General features: G+C 40.8%; 1 protein-coding gene across 3 annotated transcripts in view; it reads right to left on the minus strand.

Annotated features, from left to right (window-relative positions):
- The window catches only part of IDH3G (isocitrate dehydrogenase (NAD(+)) 3 non-catalytic subunit gamma), a 224,709-nt gene that overhangs the window by 124,372 nt on the left and 75,471 nt on the right, over positions 1-24,866 (minus strand). For all 3 annotated transcript variants that reach the window (XM_073600338.1, XM_073600339.1, XM_073600337.1), the window contains one exon: positions 13,852-13,984. In XM_073600338.1, the coding sequence (XP_073456439.1) occupies positions 13,852-13,984 (133 nt within the window). The remainder of the gene's footprint in view (positions 1-13,851; positions 13,985-24,866) is intronic.

The following is a 24,866-nucleotide window of genomic DNA, read 5'->3' on the forward strand; positions in this document are numbered from 1 at the left end:
TAAAGTGGTAACCTGTAAAGGCTTTTAAAAAATGTAGTTTGTTGCCACTGCACGTTTGTGCGCAATTTTAAAGCATGTCGTGTTTGGTATCCATGTACTCGGCCTAAGATCATCTTTTTTATTTCATCAAACATTTGGGCAATATAGTGCGTTTTAGTGCATTAAAATTAAAAAAGTGTGTTTTTTCCCAAAAAAATGTGTTTGAAAAATTGCTGCGCAAATACTGTGTGAAAAAAAAAATGAAACACCCACCATTTTAATCTGTAGGGCCTTTACTTTAAAAAAATATATAATGTTTGGGTGTTCAAAGTAATTGTCTTGCAAAAAAAAATTTTCATGTAAACAAAGTGTCAGAAAGGGCTTTGTCTTCAAGTGGTTAGAAGAGTGGGTGATGTGTGACATAAGTTTCTAAATGTTGTGCATAAAATGCCAGGACAGTTCAAACACCCCCCAAATGACCCCATTTTGGAAAGTAGACACCCCAAGCTATTTGCTGAGAGGCATGTCGAGTCCATGGAATATTTTATATTGTGACACAAGTTGTGGGAAAAAGACACATTTTTTTTTTTTGCACAAAGTTGTCACTAAATTATATATTTCTCAAACATGCCATGGGCATATGTGAAATTACACCCCAAAATACATTCTGTTGCTTCTCCTGAGTACAGGATACCACATGTGTGAGACTTTTTGGGAGCCTAGCTGCGTACGGGACCCAGCTAGAAAACCAAACATCTCCTTCAGGGTTCCTAAGGGTGTAAATTTTTGATTTCACTCCTCACTGCTTATCACAGGCCATGGAATGCCCAGATGGCACAAACCCTTCCCCAAATGACCCCATTTTGGAAAGTAGACACCCCAAGCTATTTGCTGAGAGGGTGAGTATTTTGCAGACCTCGCTTTTTGTCACAAAGTTTTGAAAATTGAAAAAAGAAAAAAAAAAAATTTTCTTTTCTTTCTTTATTTTCAAAAACAAATGAGAGCTGAAAATTACTCACCATGCCTCTCAGCAAATAGCTTGGGGTGTCTACTTTCCCAAATGGGGTCATTTGGGAGGGGTTTGTGCCATCTTGGCATTTTTAGGGCTTCACAACTGTGATAGGTTGTGAGGAGTGAAATCAAAAATTTACGCCCTTATGCCCCGTACACACGGTCGGACATTGATCGGACATTCCGACAACAAAATCCTAGGATTTTTTCCGACGGATGTTGGCTCAAACTTGTCTTGCATACACACGGTCACACAAAGTTGTCGGAAAATCCGATCATTCTGAATGCAGTGACGTAAAACACGTACGTTGGGACTATAAACAGGGCAGTAGCCAATAGCTTTCATCTCTTTATTTATTCTGAGCATGTGTGGCACTTTGTGCGTCGGATTTGTGTACACACGATCGGAAATTCCGACAACAGATTTTGTTGTCGGAAAATTTTATAGCCTGCTCTCAAACTTTGTGTGTTGGAAAATCCGATGGAAAATGTGTGATGGAGCCTACACACGGTCGGAATTTCTGACAACAAGGTCCTATCACACATTTTCCGTTGTAAAATCCGACCGTGTGTACGGGGCATTAGAAATCCTGAAGGCGGCGATTGGTTTTCGGGGACCCATACGCGGCTAGGCTCCCAAAAAGTCCCACACATGTGGTATCCCCATACTCAGGAGAAGCAGCAGAATGTATTTTGGAGTGTAATTCCACATATACCCCTGGCATGTTTGAATAATATATAATTTAGTGACAACTTTGTGCAAAAAAAAAAAAAAAAGTTCGTAATTTTCCCGCAACTTGATGCAAAATATAAAATATTCCATGGGTTCAGCATGCCTCTCAGCAAATAGCTTGGGGTGTCTACTTTCCAAAATGGGGTCATTTGGGGGGTTTTTGTGCCATATTAGCATTTGATGGCCTTCAAAACTGTGATAGGTAGTGAGGAGTGAAATCAAAAATTTACGCCCTTAGAAATAGTGAAGGCGGTGATTGGATTTCGGGGCCCCGTGCGCGGCTAGGCTCCCAAAAAGTCCCGCACATGTGGTTTCCCCATACTCAGGAGAAGCAGCAAAATGTATTTTGGGGTGTAATTCAACATATAACCATGGCATGTGTGAGCAATATATCATTTAGTGACAACTTTTTGTAAATTTTTTATTTTTTTTTGTCATTATTCAATCACTTGGGACAAAAAAAAGAAATATTCAATGGGCTCAACATGCCTCTCAGCAATTTCCTTGGGGTGTCTACTTTCCAAAATGGGGTAATTTGGGGGGGGGGGGGGGGGGGTTCTACTGCCCTGCCATTTTAGCACCTCAAGAAATGAGGTGGGCAGTCAAACTAAAAGCTGTGTAAATTCCAGAAAATGTACCCTAGCTTGTAGATGCTATAACTTTTGCGTAAACCAATAAATATATGCTTATTGACTTTTTTTTTACCAAAGACATGTGGCTGAATAAATTTTGGCCTAAATGTATGACTAAAATTGAGTTTATTGGATTTTTTTTATAACAAAAAGTAGAAGAAGGTGTTTTTCCGTTTATAGCGCAAAAAATAAAAAACGCAGAGGTGATCAAATACCATAAAAAAAAGCTCTATTTGTGGGAAAAAAAGGACGCAAATTTCCTTTGGGTACAACATTGCATGACCGCGCAATTAGCAGTTAAAGCGACACAGTGCCAAATTGTAAAAAGTGCTCTGGTCAGGAAGGGGGTAAAACCTTCCGGGGCTGAAGTGGTTAACCACGTTAACCCCTTCCTGACCAAGCCCTTGTTTGCGATACGGCACTGCATCACTATAACTGACAATTGCGCAGTTGTGCGACATTGTACCCAAATAAAATTGATGTCCTTTTTTTTCCCACAAATAGAGCTTACTTTTGGTGGTATTTGATCACCTCTGCGGGTTTTTTTTTGTGCTATAAACAAAAAAAGAGCGACAATTTGGAAAAAAAAGCAATATTTTTTACTTTTTGCTATAATAAATATCCCCCGAAAATATGTAAAAAAACCTAATTTCTTCCACAGTTTAGGCCAATATGTATTCTTCTACATATTTTTGGTAAAAAAATTTTAAAAAAGTCACAATAAAATCACAATAAGCGCATATTGATTGGTTTGCGCATCTACAAAATAGTGGATAGATTTATGGCATTTTTATTAATTTTTTTTTTAGAAGTAATTGCGGCGATCTGCGATTTTAATCATGACTGCGACATTGCGGTGGACAGATCGGACACTTTTTTGGGACCATTGGCATTTATACAGCGATCAGTGCTATAAAAATGAACGGATTACTGTGTAAATGTCACTGGCAGGGAAGGGGTTAAACACTAGGGGGCGATCAAGGGGTTAACTGTTCCCTCAGCATGTTCTAACTGTAGGGGTGGATGAGCTCACTAGAACATGACAGAGATCACTGCTCCTGATCACTGGGAGCAGTAGATCCCTGTCATGTTGCTAGGCAGAACAGGGAAATGCCTTGTTTACATAGGCCTCTCCCTGTTCTGCCTCTCCGTGCCACAATCGTGGGCCACCGGCGGAAATTGAGTCCTTTCAAAGGAAAGGGATGGTAAATGGTTACTTACTGAGAGTTATCTTTCACTAAATTCTCCTGTCCTGCAACTATCCAATGTGTTGTATCCACATAGGAATTGAATGTATACTGGGTGTGCCATTTATATGGAAGCCTGCTGATGCCCTGACCTATCTCACCTGTGTGCATAATCAAGGTATGAACCAGCGCATCAGTGTCTCACCTCCCCATCCTGTATTGCACGCCCCTTCCAGCCATGAAAAAATCAAAGGCCAGCTGTATGGCCTCCTCGGTGTTTGCATCAGTGCATAGGATATCCTTACAAAGATAATAAAAAGTTGAAGGTAATTCATCCCTAGAAATTATATATCATACGCGCATTTGTGTCTCCTCCCACCCTTGCATGTCTAATTAAGTATGACCTCTTGTAGACAGAATTGGACGCCCTGCCCAGTTTCTGGATGGTGGACCACCGTGAGCATATCCTGATGTATTGTGACGTTTTGTCTTTTTGCTCTGGCTATTTAAATATTTCTTGTATCAAAGGTAGGACCCTTTGTTATTTTTGAAATCCTGCATATACAGGCTCTTTATTCCCAATGATAATGTTAATGATGTCAATATTGCTAATATTCTGTATTAATATGTTATAGATGTCTGTATCCCCCTGAAGATCGTATATAAAATTATGACTGAAACGCGTTGGGGTTACTCTAAACAGTAATGTCCATAGATATACCATTTGTGGATTTCTTTTTGTAAACGTTATATAGACGTCTAATTTTTTTTTTTTTTTTTTTGTACACCAGAGCTCTTCTTGTTCCTTTTTTTGCACATGTTGCCCTTCCCATCTACTTTCCTTTTTGTTATCGCTGCTTCTATTGATTTAACTCATTAAAATTAAAAACATTATTTTTTATATAAAACAGTATCTTTCATTACTTGTAAGCTGCGTATAAGCCATTGGGAGTATCTTGCTTTTTGTTACACACATTATTGGGCTAGCAGCACGTTGTTTATAATCAGGAGAGGTGGGTTCCATATTTGTTTTTTATATCTTTAACTTCCAACTAACTAGATGTTTGATAAACTTTTTTTTTTTTTTTGCCTTACCAGTTTAGAACTCACTCAATGCAAACTTTTTCTATTTTTTAACTCTTTACTCTTCTGCTGGTCTATTTTTTTTACTGACAGTAGCGAGTTGTTTGCTATATTTCTTTACATAGCCTTGAGCTACTAGTCGTTTTTTTTAATGTGTTTTGTTACTTGTATACACCTTACTCCATCCCTTCTATCCCTCTTCATATGCTTTCTCATGACTCATTGGTGGGTATGGAACTTTTTGGGACAATGGTATTATTTCTATTTATGTATTACTTTTCACTGTTGGCAACGTTCCCTTTGGTGTTTTTGCACCTCCAGTTTGCTACCCTCGGATCCCCATTATTATGTGGGCTTCTGACGGTAGCTCTTTGGCCTCTGATGGACCACTTGTCGCTCCCCCAGTATGCCGTTCTGTTGAGCTATTAGCTCTCTTTATTATTTTACAAATCTTAGCAATATCTGCTTGACGAGAGCCAATTCCTTTCCTTCCAGCCTCTCCTTTTTCCTACCCCCTATACAGAATTGTATGCGGTCCTACGGTCAGAACTTAACATTTTTATTATGCAACTCCTTATATTACCAATATGGCCCCCTTAAACATTTTGACCCTAAATGTTCAAGGTCTTAATCTACCACAAAAATGCACTAAAGCATTCCGTTCATTTGCCGCAGCTAAAATCCACATTCTTTGCAATTTTTTCAGCTCCTCCTAGCCACAGGTATATACAGTCTCGGCAGCTACTTAACAACGAGGTGTTCTTATAGCTATTTACCGTACAACCCCATTTGTACTTTCATCTGAAATTAAAGATCCTGTAGGCCACTACCTCATCCTTTTTGGGCATATTTCTGATGTTGCTGTAACATTGTATCACATTATGCTTCTAATAAACATCCATTATCATTTCTTTCCGATCTTTTTCATGAAATTGATTCACACAAGTTGGGGAAAAAGAACTTGGTTTGAGTCACTACATAATATGACTGTACCGTTCTTGGATAAATCTTCCCTTCTCCATCCTCCTGTTCCCCTAAAAACTTTAATTTCAGCAACTTCTCTCTAAGGATAAAATGTCAGACTCTTGGCATGATCTCAATCCAGCTTGTAAACGGTTTACATATTACTCCCATCCACGCAAATAGTTTTATATTATTGAACATATCTTCCTAAGTGTTAGCATGGCTCCAGAAATCCTATCAGTTATTATGCCCTTTACTTGGTCCAATCATAGTGCAGTTTGTACTACCATCTCCTCCCCTATCCCGAGATCCAAGGATTCGTCTTGGTGATTTAATGATTCCATTCTAACTCACCCGTCCCATTGTCTAGATATTAAACATGCTCTCAATGACTCACTGATCTCATTAATAACACTTCTGCAGATATTTCCCCTCTCGCTCTTCGGGAAACCCATAAACCTTTAATTCGAGGTACGCTTATCTGGCAAGCATCATATCTCAAACGCGAGCGTACGCTCCTTCACCAAAAATTTAATAACTTCAATCTGTCACAATGCATTCCAAAATTCTCCCTCCCCTTCTACTAAAGCTAAGCTTGATAAAACCCGCTTAGAATTCGACCTGTTTCTCACAGACTCTGCAGATAAATGAATGCGTAAATCACAACACCTTTATTACTTCAAAGCAAACAAACCAGATACCCTATTAGCTCAAACCTTACGCTCACTGCAAAAACCTAGAACATCTGTGCGACTGAAACAAAACCGTGATGTATACACAAGTAACCCTGTCAAAATTTTATACACATTCCGCTCAAATCAGCTTAATTATATTCACCCAACCATAATTTTGACCATGCTGTTGCCGATTTCTTTTTTCACAAATTACCCTTCCAATACTCTCACAAACCAACTGTGAACGACTCAAGTGTCGCATCTCTGTAACAGAAGTCATCATGGCTATTAAGGCTTTAAAAAGTAATAAATGTCCCGGCCCAGATGGATTTTCTGCTTCCTAATGCAAGAAATTTTCTGATATATCTCCTGTCCTGAGGCTTTCAATATGTTGAGGGGACACTCTTTGTTCAGAATCCTTAATGGCCATAATTTCCATGCTTCCCAAATCTAAATCTGATGCAACTTCTTGGACAAATTACCGTCCGATTTCGCTTCTTAATACGGACATTAAAAACTTTTAGCTAAAATACTCGCGACCCACTTGAATCAATAGGTGAACTTGTTCATTAAGTTGGGTTTAACCCCACGCTCCAAGCAAGTGATAATATTCGTAGAGCTTCTTTCTTGCCCATGTTGCTAGATCCAGACGTCTACCTGCATGTTTTTTATTGCTCGATACAAGACACTGTCTCATGGCCATACTTACAATATATTCTTCAAAAATGGGGGTTTGGACCGCATTTTTTGAAGTGGATTTCATCCTTATACGACAAGCCAAATGGATTTATCAAAAATGCTGGTTTTAAATCAGACCCTTTCCCTATTGGAAGAGACACCTGTCAAGGATGTCGTCTCTCCCCCCCTCTTATTTGCACTGCTTGTTGAACCCTTGACCCATTTTAAAGTGGTTGTAAACCCTGTTACACCACTTGTACCTACAGTTAAGCCTATAATAAGGCTTACCTGTAGGTACTGTAAATATCTCCTAAACCTGCGAACCCGGAAATAACTCCGGGAGACATGTCGCCGGTCACAGAGGTGTACGGGGACCACTGCAACAGCTTCAATCTAAGGTAAGTATTTCATAATGAGCTAGTATGCATACTAGTGTAAAGAAATTTGTAAGTTCTGTATATAATTGTATTCTACTTTGTATGTATTGCACACTGCCCTCACTGTGCACATGGCACTAATAATGTTTTTATTACATCTTTGCATTCTTTCGAGTCCTGATTAGAATTAGTCTGCCTATGTTACGCCCCCTTGTTACCATAAACGTACAATTGTAATATTAATGTGATACCTACATAATCATGTGTATGTGACCTTCAATTGCGTCATAATAAAGCAGAACAGTTATTTGGGAAGATGCGGAGTGTATATTTTGTGTCTGTTCCCTACTGCAGTAGTTATTAATTTGGAACCACTAATCAATATGAGGATAGGAGTTGCCTATCTATAAAATTCCATATCAGTTGGCGAGCTTTGCCTAGGAGGGGATTTACAGGTGACCTTGAGAATCCGAAACGAGGAGCTTGAGACGATCCGGGAATTTCAGATAATCAGCCATCTGAGGGAATCCTTTCGCTTACATTTGCGTTATCAGACTTCCTTGATCGGTAAGGCATTTTCAGGACAAAGGGTACCTATTTTACTTCCCTTAATCAAACTGTATTGATTGGTGGTTATATGTTATGTTGTCACTGTCTACTGTCCAGCAGAGTGTTATAGATAAGAAAGGGAAGAATAGTGCTGTTCACAGGTATATGTAGTACATCTGCTAGATAAAGTAGTTTAGAGGCAAGAGGGTATAGGCACAAATAGAGAAGAGAAAGACTGGCCAGTCATTACGGGCTTTAAATTAAGTAAGGGAATGAAGGGTAAGAGACCCTCAGAAATGCCCAGCGCAAGAGGAAAGCTATAAAATATATGAACTGAAAGTGCGGCTCCACCTATACTGAACCCCTAAGGACTATTGTTAGTTTGTTTGGTTCTGAACTCAACATGTTAGTTGAGAGAGCTGATCACATTGGCCTCTGTACAATGGAGGAGACAGGCCGACTCTTGCTGGAGCTCCTGCTATTGTGAGGTGTCCTGTGTTTATACATATGATAATGTATAATCTACTATGTGAAGCTCGGTGACAACAAGTCTGACCTGTAGTGAAATACTGATTAATCATAACAATGCTTAGGAGGGCACGGAGTCACATTGGCTGCTTTAAGGGATTAGTTAATTAGCTCATGTTAATTAGGTTTCTGGTTACAGTTGTATTGTTGGAGTAATATGAGCAGGAGGGAGACCTCCTCTTTTACTGTATATAAGACTTGTATTTTGGTTCTAATAAAAGAGTCCATGTTCAGCAACTAAACAAGTATTGTCTTGTTTTGTGCTTGTGAGCGGTTGGAATATCTGATCTCTATATTCAGACTGGGAGGAAGCGGTATATATGATGAAAGCACTCAAGCAGAGTGTGGGACGTTTTGTTACATTCCTTTCAAAGGAATTCTTGGTTCCACGGGCCCTCCCGTCACACTGACCTATATATAATAATTTAAACTTAGGCAGATCAGCATTTACTAAAACAATAGAACTGTTGAACTGAAGGTGGAACAGCATCCTTCCAGTGTAACAATCAATTCATGTGCATAAAACAAAAGCATTCGAAGCAGAATGCGATGAGTCCGAGGAACAATGTAATTCAAAATAACCAATAGTCCACTTCCGGGGCCTGAGGCCTTGGGTGATGAAAGGTGTTCTCAAAGAAACAAAATAAATCTCGCCAAAAAACGAATACAGGACAAACCCAAAACATATGGATAAGGTCCACCTGAAGGCGGCAGAAGAAAGTAGTCACCAACTTGGCGAGTTCCGGATAGGATAACAATTCTTCCAGTGGAGATTCTGTGAGCTCTAGAGTCAAAGTCCCAAACTGCGTCTAGATAGCATGATGAAACAAGAGAGATTTAAAAAAAGAACTTATCAACACCAAGACAACCCTTCAAGTTCTCAAAAGGAAATAATGTTGTTCTTAAAAACATGAGAAAAATGAGCATGGCGACTCCATAAGGTCAAGTTGGGGTGACCGTAGAGCTCAGGGAAATTTGAGTTAGACCACAAGGGGACATGGGGTGACACCCCCAGAGTTGACGAGGGAGCAATTTCCCTCCCTCGCACCAAACCATAAAACACAGATCCACAGAGTAACGAGAGCATCAAGAACCTACAGACCTGTGCAATTCATCTTTCAAAAAAGTGATAGGACCATAAAAGGCAGACAGGAGAATGGTACGGGGGGGGGGGGGGGGAAGCAGAGTGAAGCCAGTCATAGACGTAAACTGAGACGCAATGAAGTAATTTCGTAGGGGCCTGTATGGAGGACCTGCCAATATGTGGTTGAGTCCCATTCCAAAGGAAAGCCAAGTTGGATTCAATATATTGAAAGACTTTTTGGGGCAGAAAAACTGGGGCTGCTCTAAACAAACAAAAAAATTTGGCAAAAGGATCATCTTAAAAGATGTTGATATAAATTGATTGGCAAAGATGACGAAGTACGAAGCTTAGCAACCATCTGCACAGTAATAGGGGTGATATTTAGGGCCTCAAATCTGTAAATATCATTATGAATTTGGATGCCCATGTAGCGAAAAGACTGAGCTATTTGTAATTTAGATCAATTTAGATATTCAAATGACAGGATAGGGCCAATGGGAAAGGCAAGAGACTTGTCCCAGCCAACCCGCAGTCCTGAAACCTCCCCAAATTCCTTCACCACCTGCATCAGAGAGTGTTAAACAAAGTCTCCATACCATCCAGATACAGCAAAGCGTCATCCGCATAAAGAGAAAAGCCTGGAGACACACCTTTATTAGTATGTACTCTAGTCCTTGGGTTTGTATGTAATAAGCAAACCCATTGAACATAGCGCAGGTCAAAACCCATTTGAGACATAGGTTCCCACAAAAATGGCCATCATGTCAAATGCTTTTTGCACATCTGGAGATGTAATAGCAGCTTTATGGATATGTAGATATAGCCGACGGATATTATCAAAAGTGCTCTTAACAGGCATGAATCTAGATTGATCAGACTGCACAAGCGATAAAATTAACTGCAGTCGAAGGGCAAGGAGTTAAGCCAAGAACTTAACATCACTGTTCAAAAGAGTGACCCACACAGTAGCTTATCTTTACTGGGTTTTGGTAGAACCACGATTAGAACTTCAGCCATGGAACCTGGGAGTGCTCCCTGTTCTAAGGTTGTATAAAAGATCACATCTGGGGGCCAAGTCATCTATATATGCCTGGTACCACTTGGAAGGGAGACCATCCAACCCCAGGGTCTTGTTAGAAGGGAGAGAGTAGATAGCTGCAGTTACCTCTTCCACCATCAGGGGCTCATCTAAGGAGAAGTCGTTGAGAGTTGCTGAGCTTGAGAAAAGTAAGAAATGTGAAAACCCCTGCAAATGTGAATTCCGTAGGAGACGAGTCAGTGTACAATGTGTCATAGAAAGATGCGAAGGTATGATTAATAACCAAGGGGTCCGAAGAGACTGACCCATCAGGCAGTTTAATAGCAGGGATGGAGCTATAAAGAAAAAAATCTGTGCGTGCAAGGTATGCTAATGTTGTTTAGCTGACAAGTGTAACTGTTGTTATCTAGTCAAGTCAACCATATGGAGTTGTAATGCTCTATGTGCCGCTGCCAAAATACTATGAGATTGTAAAGATGGATTTGCAGCGTGTTGGGAGTGTCTAAAGAGGTCTCAAGTGCTTGACACGTGGCACGACCAGCAGTCCTATAATGGTTAATATGTGAAATATTAGAGCCTTGCACTACAGCCTTAAAGGCACCCCATACAGAGCCTGCTGCAGCAGAGCCACTGTTAGAGGCCCAGTAACCAGTCATATCAGTGTGAATGCGTTCATGAATTTCAGACATGGAGATCCAGAGGGGGCCAAGTCTCCAGACCCGAAAAGAGGGTTTATGTCAAAGCTACCTGAACAACGGAGTGGTCCGACACCGTTTGCGACAAGTATGAAGTAGATTGAACCCAGGGCAAGAGGTCATCTGTGGCAAGCAAACGGTCCAACGTGGAGAGAGCACAATAAGGTTTAGATGGACAGGAATAAATCCTATCCAATAGAAATTTCCATCGCCAAAGATCTACATATCCATAAGTTTCACACCAGTTTCCAAACCATTTAGATTCAGAGGATAAAGGTTTCAATCTGTTTAGCGATGGTTGCAACACTGAACTAAAATACCCCACTATAACAGAAGGGCATAATGGCAAGGAAGACAAATGTACACCTGAGCTCAGTAGAAATGGTAGCCGTACAGAAGGAGGGACATAGACTTCAACTAACAGGGAAGGAACACCATACAGGTAGACATGTAAAATGACATCCTGCCCCTTAGGGTCTGAAACCACCTGTTCACAGGAAAAGGGGAGACCCTTACGAATAAATATAGACACCCTGCGGGAGTAGTTTGAATACACAGAGTGATAACTGTGGAAAGCCCAGTGTTTTATAAGTGCAAGGATCTTGGATGCCATAAGATGGGTTTCCTGCAGACACAAAATGTGGTTTAAGATTTTTTTTTTAAGCAATTCAAATACTGTAGCCCTTTTGAATTGTGAATTTAGTTCACGCACATTCCACGAGAAGATTGTTACTGGCGCCATATTGAGAGACTTGCTACATATGGGCCAGGTAAAGGCATTCCAAAGCCCAGTGGAGTCATCCTCGGTCCAGACTACGGTCACAACAGAGGGGGGAAGATAGGTGCACACACTATCAAAACTACCTACAAGAAAATTAATTTGCATTACCCAAAAGAGGCAACAAAATCCCTGCCAAACTTCAACAAAACAGAGCGGACTTGATCCCTAAACTTAAGCCATGCATTGGGAACATGACAATTCTTAACAAAAACAAAACTACTTGTCCAGAACAGAGAACCAATATTCTACACTTTGGCAGCTCCAGCCAAAGAGGGGGGAAAGAAGGCCACAGACTCTCCCACAGGCGAGACACTGATCGCCCACGTCCCTGAGAGGAGGTGTACCAATGCTTCAAAGCCGAAGAAAAGATGAAATAAACATAGGGCAACTCAAGCAGGTGCCTGAGCAGGTTGCGGCAGAGATTCCAACCAGGACAAAGCATTTTGAGGAGACTGAAAAAATTTGAGCTGCCCATGACAAGCAACGAGTGGCAGGAAAAGCATGGAATCTTGGATGCCATGATCCCGCAGCTTTTGCTTGACATGCTGGTATTTCACTCTGAGGTTGGAAAAAGCAACACCACCACATTTATGATTCGAAGACTTCCCTTTAAAACAAGTAACTCTGAGAATGAAATCCCTGTCCTTGTAGTTAAGAACGTGAATCACCATTGTGCAGGGAGACTTACCCTCAGGGAGAGGTTGACACAGGAACCCAATGCTTAGCTGTTTTAGGGGGGGAGCTCTGCATTGCAGGTCAGTGGCCATGCCTGATCCTGTTGCTCTCCTCCTGTCCATTTGCCCCATATTGACACTTTATCCATTGTAGCATTTGGCACATCAGGTTAGGGACTGGTTATAGAGGGATAAGATTCAGTTGGAAAGGTTAGACATGTATTGCAATATGTGTGAACTAAAATTTTTTTTTTTCCTTCATTGCAAAGTTTGCTAGAAAGGGTATATAGCAGTGTGCAGAGGGTTTATCCGGTATTTTATTGTAGATGGTGAGGTCTAGCTTTGTACAGGGGTGCATAAGTCAGCTTAGGACAGGGGGGATAGGCATACTGTGGACAGTGGGGTGCGGAGGTTAACAAAAACAAATTCATGCCCTTCCTGATTGCCACAAGAATGACCTATTATACAACCAAAGCAGAACTTTGCCCACACAAACATTTAAAAATGTACACCATTAAATGCAGCTAAAATTATGAAACTCAACGACGTTGTGTCTTTTTTTAATGCTGCTGTATGCATCTGCGTAAAAGAGTCTATAGACTACACTTTATGAATCTGTACGTATATTATGCCTGTGTGCGTGAGCAAAAAAAGAAAGAAAAACGCCATCCCCCCCCCTCCACTAGCAAAAATCTGAGGCATGTTGGTAGTAGGAAGGGTCATACCCTGGGCTGGCCTACAATTTTTTGTTTTGCCGGTGTCCAATCCTCCTACTCTATAGGTGACAGTGTAACCCAAAGGCTTAAGGGTTCATGCATTCCTCAGTGGGTAAGAAATAAAATTGGTAAACAGATGACAATGTGCATATATTTTATGAGAGACCTGCCATTATATCGGAAATGTAACATAGCAGAGATGAAGCATTCAAGTTACAGAGAAAAAAATGGACAGTGAACTTGTTGTCACTATAAGATGCTGTGCATTCCTTTTTTCCCACTGCAGTACCTTGGGGGCTATCCAGACCCATTCCAGAAGTGCATTCCAACATAGGTATGCAAAAGCTAACTTCACTGTACAAAACAATACATGCAATCATCTTGTGGTGTCTGGTTAAAAGTGGTAGCGAAACTCTTTAGCATAGTATTAGAGTCTCTTTACACAGGATACCAGTCTAAGTAACTGACCTCATGTTCCAGGCTGCTGTACTCTCCCTCAGTATTCTCCCGCACAATCAAGATGTCAATTTCCTTTTGTCGGGTCTGGACCCCTGGAAGGCTCTGACAGTGGATAACATTGGCATACAGGTCTAAGCTGGTACTGGAGACAGAACAAAGAGTTACACATTTTTAAGTAAAGTAAAATAAAAAGTATTTAACATGAAAAGCTCTTAAAATTGAAATAGCTAAACAGTTACAGATAGGAATTTAAAGCAGATTTGCTTAAATTTTACCTTGATTCTTCCTCTGCATTCTGAGAGTAGCTGAACCTACAGAGCAGGTTGTGCTAAAGAAAGGTGAGGTATAATGGAGCTAATTCAACAGGAAGTATGCTTTTGGACTTTAGTAGATGGGCAATTTCTAGGGGTGCACCAAATGGAAATTTTGGTGCTGAAACCGAAACTGCAAGTTGCACTTTGCCGAAAAACGGAAATTACAGTTTTTTTAAAAAAATATATATTTTTATATATAATTGTACAGGGGGTCCCCGACCTACGAACATCCGACTTACGAACGACCCCTACTTACGAACGGGGCCCGAGTGACGTCACCGCGGCCTTGTCCGGCCTAGTGAAGCCTCCAGGATCCCCGGTCTTTCCTACGAGCGCTGCCCCGCGGAGGTGCACCGCGGCCGGCCTGCCTGGACACAGCATCTATCCATCTCCCTGCTGTGCCATCAGGTGAGCAGCCTGTAACAGCCTGTGAGCAGTACTGTAATATGCTTAATATGCAGTGTACTGTACCTGTTCCTCCTGTCCCTGCCGCCATGTAAAGAGTGAGAGGGGAGAGCTGTGCTCCTCCCCTCTCAGCTCTGACAGAAAATCTAGCAGTGCTAGGAGGTGACAGGGTCAATAAAGGGAACCTGTCACCTCCAATTGCTATCACACAGGGAATTGTTTTCTCCTGTGTGATAGCAATAAAGTTAAGTGAAAAACAAATTATAAAAAAATAAAAAAAATAAGAAATACAGTATTAATTAAATTAAAAAAAAAAAAACAAAAGTAATTAAAAAAAGTAAAGAATAATTAAAATAAAAAAAATTATACTGTCTGTATCCTCATTAGATGGATTTAATCTCACTTCCTGACTCTGAGACTGGATTTGTACTTAAAAAAGGTACTGTTCCGACTTACAAACAAATTCGACTTAAGAACAAACCTACAGTCCCTATCTCGTTCGTAACCCGGGGACCCCCTGTATTACATTTGACTTTTTAATAATACCATCAATTTAAATGAATGTGAATTTTTTTGTTGGCCCTTATTTGCACCTTTAGTGCAAGAAAATCTCAAGAAAAATGCAGTCTGCAATCTCTAACCATCTCTTGTATCATGTTCACAGTCTCTAACATCTATTGTATCGTGTCTGCAATCTCTTACTTAAACACACTGCTAATAGTATTAGCAAAATTTCCATTTGGTGCACCTCTAGCAGACATGATACAGGGGATGATCAGAATCTGCAGACATGATACAAAAGATCAATGCAGCCTCACCAGTGTCCATCAAATGTAGCCTCACCAGTTCCCATGGGATGCAGCCTTGCCTGTGCCCGTAGGATGCAGCCTCACCAGTGCCCGTCAGATGCAGCCTGCCTGTGCCCGTCAGATGCAGCCTCACTAGTGCCTGTGGATGCAGGCTGCCTGTGCCAAAAAGATGCAGCCTCACCAGTGCCTGTAAATGCAGCCTTGCCTGTGCCCGGTTCAGAGCGGCGATCTCCCGCTGTGTCACGGAGCTAGATTTGAATTGCCTGGGCCGCAGTAACAACGTCCCGCCTCCTGTGATCACGCCACACCGATTTAATGTCCCACCATTGGATCAGTGTGCCGTCTATCACAGGAGGCGGTACATTGTTACTGCGGCCGCCTGGACAATTCAGCTCCTTGACACTGGGAGATCACCACTCTGCAAGGGGAGGAGGAGGGGGGGAGAGGAGGAGGAGGGGAGGGGAGGGGAGGAAGGGAGGGAGGGGAGGAAGAAAGGGGAGGGAGGGGAGGAAGGAAATGGGGGAGGGGGGAGGAAGGAAAGGACCGGGAGGACAGGACCTTGAGCCGCCAGGATGACACCCCGCAATGGTCAGCACCCGGCGGCATGGCCACTGCTACTGCGCATGCGCAATTATCTGTGCCTTATCAGCAATTTTTTTCTTTCGGCAGTATGCCGAAAACACAATTTTCAGCCGAAATTTCGGTGCATTCCTAGCAATTTCGGCAAATGCTGCGTTTGCCATTTAAAACACACCACAGCTTGAAAGATAAACACACATATATATATATATATATATATATATATATATATATATATATATATATATATATATATACACACACACACACACACACACACACACACATACAGTTGTGCTCAAAAGGTTGCATACCCTGGCAGAAATCGTGACATTTTGGCATTAATATTGAAAATATGACTAATCTTATTTCTTACTGCCAATTTGTATTCCTTACTCCCAATTTGTTTTTCATATTTTAGAAAGCTTTACATCAATATCAGGCTTACAGGTGGAGGTGGATCAGCAATAATCGCAGGCCCTTATCACTCTTCCTGAATCTGTCCTTTCCCAACTGCAATCCTCTTTCTCCTTTAAATAGGCCCTACATACCCTCACATATTTAGGTATCAAATTAACTTCACATCCCTCATTATTTCAGGCAAACTACCCCTCAATGCTAACTCACTTAACGTGGATGTAAACCCTCACATATACCCAGTGAAGTGAACAGCATCAGATGATACACAGGAATGAAACAAATCTCCCTACATAAGCTTTACATGTATATCTGCTGTCTTCAGATTTATATACTGTTTAGAAAGTGCACATCGTGTTAGGAGATTTTCTCTTCCTGGTTAACACTGCAGTGAAGCCTGGGCATACAGCCAAGGCAGCTGACTGGAGATAAGGCACAAACCCCCTCTCCTAATAGGTAGAGACTTTCAGCTCTGATCCTTGAATCATTCAGGGCTCTGCTAATCTATTTATAGCACCCTCCCCAACACAAAACTCAGTCTGCTTTTATCATATGTGGAGAACTTGTTGGGAGTTATCAGGTTATTAACAGAAGAACGGAGCAGGAGACAGCCACGGGACATAGTGCTTTGAAGAAAGAGATCAAAACACTGCAAATATATGTGCCTAGCTCAAATTTCACGAATCGGGTTTACATCAACTTTAACATTGTTAATGACCCATTGGTCACCATTGAGGGTTTCCTGGCTTGGCCATATTACCATGGTGACCTTACTCCCTAAGATATTATATCTTTCAAGTTTTACCAGCAACGGTCCTGCCATAACATCTATGGATTCTACAACGCTGGGTCAATACATTCATTTGGGGTCAAGTTAGACCAAGGTTACCTAGGGCATTTTTTATGTGCTCAAAATTGAATGGTGGCCTTGGACTCTCCAACTTTCTCAAATATCAGGCAGCTTCACTGGCTCACCTGGATCAATACCACACCGTTAAGTGGTCCCCTTTATGGCTCGGAAGCGGCGGACTGAGTCTTCAGTTATTGATAATTTCCTTTGGCTTCATGCTACTGAACGAAAGACGATAACTAACCCCATTATGCAGCATTATCTGGCTATATGAAAACTACTTGTTCTTTGCAGTCTCTACATACAGTGAGGGAAAAAAGCATTTGATCTCCTGCTGATTTAGTATGTTTGCCCACGGACAAAGAAACGATGAGTCTATAATTTTAATGATAGGTTTATTTTAACAGTGAGAGACAGAACAACAAAAAAATACCTAAAAAAATGCATTTCATAAAATTAATTATTGATTGGCATTTTAATGAGTGAAACAAGTATTTGATCCCCTATCAATCAGCAAGATTTCTGGCTCCCAGGTGTCTTCTATACAGGTAGCGAGCTGAGATTAGGAGCACTCTCTTTATCTGTATAAAAAGACACCTGTCCACAGAAGCAATCATATTCCAATCTCTCCATCATGGCCAAGACTAAAGAGCTGTCTAAAGATATCAGGGACAAGATTGTAGACATATGCACAAAGAAGAAAAATGTTGGGACTTTAAAGGTGTTGAAAACCTCCCTTTGGAATAACTTTTCATATACCATATAAAAATATAACATTCTTTTATTGAATTGGTTAAAATGTTTTTTTAAAAACATAAGACACTATATTAAAAACATAATGTACCAGCATCTTACTACTAAATCCCATACATTCCCCCTAGTCCCCATATGGGTGGAGGTAGTCTACTTGGTTCCATTTCCTCTGACTGATTCAACTTTTGATATCCATGCTATATCTGATCAGTTACCAGAGGGTTCATACCTTTTGGAGACTAGGGAGAATGCATGGGGTTTAGTAGTAAGATGCTGGTACATTATGTTTTAATGTAGTGTCTTATATTTTTTGAGACACATTTTTACCAATTCAATAAAGAATGTTGGATTTTTATATGGTATATGAATTGTTATTCCAAAGGGAGGATTTCAGCACCTTTAACCACTTCAATATCAGGGCATAGTCATATGCGTCTGCAGATGGAATCTCCCATCCTGGGCGAGCATCATATGACGTCCTCGGCATCTCGTCGCTACTGCGGGCCCCCGCATCGAGGCGATCGGGGATGAGGTGTGTCCCTCGGACACAGCACATCCCAGATCCGTGTAAAGAGCCAATATGGCCAAAAAATGGCTCTTTACCAGCTCTTTTACCTCTTTTAACCAGCTGTGTCCAATCACATGTGTCATTTTTGCTATATACATGCTTTGAGTTAGAAATATCTTATGACCACTGTTTAAAAAAAAAAAAATCAGTTTTAATTTTTTCTTTCCACGTTTTCCAAAGACTTGTGGAAAAAAATTAACCGTTCAAAAGACTCATTATACCTCATAGAATAGACATTGGGGTGTTTGCTTTCCAAAATAGGGTCATTTTGTGGGCAATTCCACTGTCCTGGTGCTCCAGGGCCTTCACAAATGTAATAGGTCGTTAGGAAATTAGAGGTGTAATTTATGCTCCTAGAACCCCTGATGGTGCTCCCTGCATGTTGGACCTCTGTGTGGCCACGCTGTGTAAAAGTCACACACATGTGGCATCGCCATACTCGGAAGGCGTAGCAGAATGTATTTTGGGGTGTAGTTGGAAGTATGTATTTTGGGGTGTAATTGGAAGTATGCATATGCTGTGTGTGAGAAATAACTTGTTATTATGACAATTTTGTGAAAAAAAAAAAATTCTTAATTTTGCCAAGAATTGTGGGAAAAAATTACAACTTCAAAAACTCACCATGCCTCTTACTAAATACCCTTGACTGTCTACTTTTCAAAAAGGGGTCATTTGGGGGGTTATTTGTACTTTCCTGACATTTCAGAGCCTCAAGAAAGTAGATAGGCCATCAGTGCATCAGGTGTCATCAATTTTCAATGATTTGCACCATAGCTTGTAGACTCTATAACTTTCACAGAGACTAAATATCCACTTATTTGGGTTATTTTTACCAAAGAGATGTAGCAGTATAAATGTTGGCCCAAATTTATAAACAAAAATAACTTAATTTGCATAGTTTTATCATAGAAACGGAAATTTTTTTTTTTTTTCAAAATTTTCGCTCATTTTTTATTTGTGTTGCAAAAAATAAAAAACTTAGCCTTCAGCAGCGGTGGTGGTGATCAGATCTTCACCCTTGCTGGGCATGGAGACGAGTGAGGGGAAGATGGCCCCCACCCTTCTCCATAACATTGCAGGGTGGAAGCGATGTCAAAACGTCACTTCCGCCCATAGATCTTAAAGGGCCTTTTTTTTAATTGCATTTTAGTGTAAATATGAGATCTCATGTTTAAGAGGTCCTGACATGCTTTTTTTCTATTACAAGGGATGTTTACATCTCTGTAATATTGAATAAAAGTGACACCATTTTTTTTTTAAACGGTAAAAATAAGTAATAAATAGTGAAATAAATAATAAAAAAAATAATGCCTCCTATAGTGTAAAATGTATAAACAACTGAAGATTTATTAAAAGCCAAAAGGATTCTTACACAAAGTTAAAAAAGCACATGTAAAATGTAATAGCGTCCCAGACGCCTCTTATGTCACTTCTGGTCCACTCTGCGTTTCTGGCCACGCCCTATGTCACTTCATCAGGGGAGGAGGAGTCCCCCGATGAAGTGACGTGACATAACTTGTAGGACGTGGCCAGAAACACAAGGCAGACCGAAAGTGACACAAGAGGCATCTGGAACGCTGTTGTTACATTTTACATGCGCTTTTTTAACTTTGTGTAAGAATCCATTTGGCTTTTAATAAATCTTCAGTTTAAACATTTTACACTATGGGAGGCAATAGAGTCAATAGATTTTTATTGGATTTTTGAAACACATACAGGTTATTCCACTATATGCGGACAAACATGACAGATTATTCTTAATATGTTTAGAAAATGAGGAGAATGAAAGCGCGTAGTTAACTAAGTGTGCTTTACATTTGGGGCACTTGTAGACGAATTATACATTGTGACCTAGTTGGGGGAGTCGTAAAATTGAGTACATATGATACAACATAGTGACAAACTTGAGTAACAGTGGAATCTTTGCCATACAGTAATAATAATTGTAATAAGGTGAAGGGTGTTGTCCGTTACCCCCAGACACCCCAATTGGGGTCATACTGTGTCGTGGGGGAAGAAGACAACTCCCTTGCTCTGTTTACATTCAAAGCAGTAAAACACAACAGCAGGTTACCGTAAGCCTGTTGTAATCTGTAAATATATCAGGTTTGAGCATTAGCCAGTGTGCCCATTTCTTGGAAATTGAAGGCAGATTACCTTCACTCGCAGTAAACATGCTTTCGTAGGAACCATGTGTATGTATTAGGGTAACTACTTCATGTTTAGTTGGTATTTCAGTGGTTTTCCAAAGCAATGAAAGCAGTGAGGTAGGTTTTCCATACTAATGTTCAGCAATGCAAGCTCTGTGGATGGGGTTATGGTTAGTCCTGTCACTTCAGTGAGGAGTTGAAATGTGTCTTTTCATAGTTTAGAAATTCAATTACAATGCCAAAGAAGGTGGAACAGGTTCCCTACCTCCCCGCATTGTCTCCAGCATAGGGGTTGTATAGTTGAGTCGTATGTGTGAATATTGGAAGAGGTAATATACCATCTAAGGGTGATTTTGTGTACTAATTCCAAAAGGTTTGAGGACCTAGTGACTTGGAAGCTGGTTTTAAAGGCTACTGAGATTAGTTTATGGAGCCGCTATTGTTCTTTTTCCATTTAAGTAAAGGCAGGTTTGTACTGAAGGAGGTCTTGTCACCTAATAGTTTGCAAAATATTGCAATGCCCTTTTTTGTCGTGTGGGGTGATGAAAGATACATCCATATTAGTGGATGTACCTCAATGTGTGTCTGAGGGCTGCTCAGTAGATAGTGAGTTAGTTGTATATAGTGATAGTAGTACTTTTTAGGTAAGGGGGTAAGAGTTTTGTAGAGACGTGAAAGATCTGAGGAGGTTGTTAAAGTAAAGATCTGATACATATCATATCCCTTTTTCTTGCCATGTTCGTGTTGGGAAGTTAGGGATGAGTATGGAGACGACAGATATTGGTAATGGTATTTTGTAGGGGAAGTCCCCTTTAGATGTGTTTTTAAGTAGGCAATTAAATGCAAGTTTTGTGGCAACAATGGTGGGTGACAGGTTTTTGTTTTTGTGGTTTGGTGTGTGCTGAGTATCCAGGTTCTAAGGTCATGACCAGGTTTTGGTATGTTTCAATGTTTAGCCAAGGACAAGTAGATTCAAGTGTAAACCAGGTGTTAAGTTGGGCAAGTATAACTGCATTATAGTAAACTCTAAAGTGAACAAACCCTGTACCTCCAACTGATTTGTGTTTTAGGATGGCATGGGAACATCTAGCTTTAATTTTTTCATACATAGCGTCCCATTATGTTTTGTAGAGAGGTGAAAAAAGAGCCAGTGGCCGGGTATAGGCAGAGATCTGAACAGGAAAAGGGGGAGGGGTATGCCTATATATCAAGAATAATGTACAAGTGAATGTGAGAAATTACATCCATAAGGGAGTTAGGAAGGAGGGGGAATCCTTATGGGTAGAGCTCCAAAGGGATGAAGCTAAGGGGAAAATAATACTGGGAGTATGCTATAGGCCCCCTAACCTGTGGGAGGAAGGGGAGACAGATCTATCACAATTTGGATTAGCGGCAAGGATGGGAAGTGTTATCATAATGGGGGATTTTAATTATCCAGACACAGACTGGGCGGAGGGAACCGCACGTTCATCTTAGGCTCGCCAGTTCCTAAATGTCTTGCAGGATAATTTTATGGGTCAGATGGTAGACGCACCAACTAGAAATAAAGCATTTCTGGATCTACTGATTACCAACAATACAGACCTGATCACGGATGTGGAAATACCGGGCAATTTAGGCAACAGCGATCACAGGTCAATTGGCTTCAGTATAAATCACACAAATAGGAAACATAAGGGGAATACAAAGACACTGCATTTCAAAAGAGCCAACGTCCCTAAACTAGGAACCTTGCTAGAAGGCATAAATTGGGATAAAATCTTAGGAACAACGAACACGGAGGAGAGATGGGTTTGCTTTAAGAGCATATTTAATAAGGGCAGTAGCCAATGCATCCCATTGGGTAATAAATTTAAAAGAGCGAACAAAAGTCCTGGATGGCTTAACTCCAATGTAAAAATGCATATAAAAGCAAAGGAGAAGGCCTTCAAAAATTTACAGGGTTGAGGGATCATCATCAGCACTCAGACTTTATAAGGAATGCAACAAGAAATGTAAGGGTGCAATAAGGACGGCTAAGATAGAACATGAAAGACACATAGCGGAGGAGAGCAAAAAAAAATACCAAGAAATTCCTTAAGTATGTAAACAGTAAGAAAGGGAGGACAGACCATATTGGCCCCATAAAGAATGAGGAAGGACATCTGGTTACAAAGGATGGGGAGATGGCGAAGGTATTGAATTTATTCTTCTCAGTCATCACGAGGGAATCGGGGGGCTTCAGTAACCAAAACTTGAGTGTTTATCTTCATGACACATCACAGGAAGCACCTCCATGGTTAACAGAGGACAGAATTAAAATTAGACTTGAGAAACTTAACATTAATAAATCACCGGGACCAGATGGCTTGCGCCCGAGGGTACTTGGGGAACTCAGTAAAGTAATTGCCAGACCATTGTTCCTAATTTTTACTGACAGTCTACTGACTGGAATGGTACCAGCTGATTGGAGAAAAGCCAATGTAGCACCAATATTTAAAAAGGGCCCAAAATACATCCCTGGGAATTACAGACCAGTTAGCCTAACATCAATAGTATGTAAACTCTTGGAGGGGATGATAAGGGACTATATACAAGATTTTAGTAATGAGAACAGAATCATTAGCAGTAATCAGCATGGATTCATTTAGAATCGTTCTTGCCAAACCAATCTACTAATCTTCTATGAGGAGGTGAGTTGCCAGCTAGATAAAGGAAGGCCCGTAGACGTGGTGTATCTGGATTTTGCAAAAGCATCTGACACAGTTCCCCATAAACGTTTACAATACAAAATAAGGTCCATTGGCATGGATCATAGGGTGAGTACATGGATTGAAAACTGGCTACAAGGGCGAGTTCAGAGGGTGGTGATAAATGAGGAATACTCGGAATGGTCAGGCGTGGGTAGTGGGGTCCCCCAGGGTTCTGTCCTGGGACAAATCCTATTTAATTTGTTCATAAACGACTTGAAGGATGGGGTAAACAGCTCAATCTCTGTATTTGCGGACGATACTAAGCTAAGCAGGGCAATAACTTCTCCGCAGGATGTGGAAACCTTGCAAAAAGATCTGAACAAATTAATGGGGTGGGCAACAACATGGCAAATGAGGTTCAATGTAGAAAAATGTAAAATAACACATTTGGGTGACAAAAATATGAATGCAATCTATACACTGGGGGGAGAACCCTCTGAGGAAATCTAGGATGAAAAGGACCTGGGCGTTCTAGTAGATGAGGCTCAGCAATGGCATGCAATGCCAAGCTGCTGCTAACAAAGCAAACAGAATATTGGCATGCATTAAAAAGGATAAAACGATAATTCTCCCGCTCTACAAGAGTCTGTTCCGGCCGCACCTAGAGTATGCTGTCCAGTTCTGGGCACCAGTCCTCAGGAAGGATGTACTGGAAATGGAGCCAGTACAAAGAAGGGCAACAAAGCTAATAAAGGATCTGGAGGATATTAGTTATGAGGAAAGGTTGCGAGCACTGAACTTATTCTCTCTGGAGAAGAGACGCTTGAGAGGGGATACGATTTCAATATACAAATACCATACTAGTGACCCCACAATAGGAATAAAACTTTCGCAGAAGAGAGTTTAACAAGACTTGTGGCCACTCATTAAAATTTGAAGAAAAGAGGTTTAACCTTAAACTACGTAGAGAGTTCTTTACTGTAAGAGCGGCAAGGATGTGGAATTCCCTTCCACAGACGGTGGTCTCAGCAGGGGGGCATTGAAAGTTTCAAGAAACTATTAGATAAGCACCTGAATGACCGCAACATACAGGGATATACAATGTAATACTGACATATAATCACACACATAGGTTGGACTTGATGGACTTGTGTCTTTTTTCAACCTCACCAACTATGTAACTATGTAAAGCTGACTTAGAAAGTTTCTCAAGTTCTTTTGGGAGGTTGGTTAGGAAGGGAGTGTAGTTTGCTCCATAGAGAAAGGAGCTTAAATAGGTTAGGTTCAACCCTAGGTAGGATATGGGGTCTGTAGCCCATGTGTATGAGTAGTTTTGTGCTAATTCTGTTTGCTGTTTTGCGGGAATCCATACGGGTAGGATATATGATTTTGAGGCATTCCGTATATAATAGGAAGGGATATTCAGGGCCTCAATTTGTTCGGTTGTTAGGTGTGGGAGGTGCACTGAGTCCAAATAAGCTTGGATTGTAGGGGTGCTCGGTTGAGG

This window comes from Aquarana catesbeiana, linkage group LG09 (assembly GCF_042186555.1).
Source record: "Aquarana catesbeiana isolate 2022-GZ linkage group LG09, ASM4218655v1, whole genome shotgun sequence".
Taxonomy (NCBI): domain Eukaryota; kingdom Metazoa; phylum Chordata; class Amphibia; order Anura; family Ranidae; genus Aquarana; species Aquarana catesbeiana.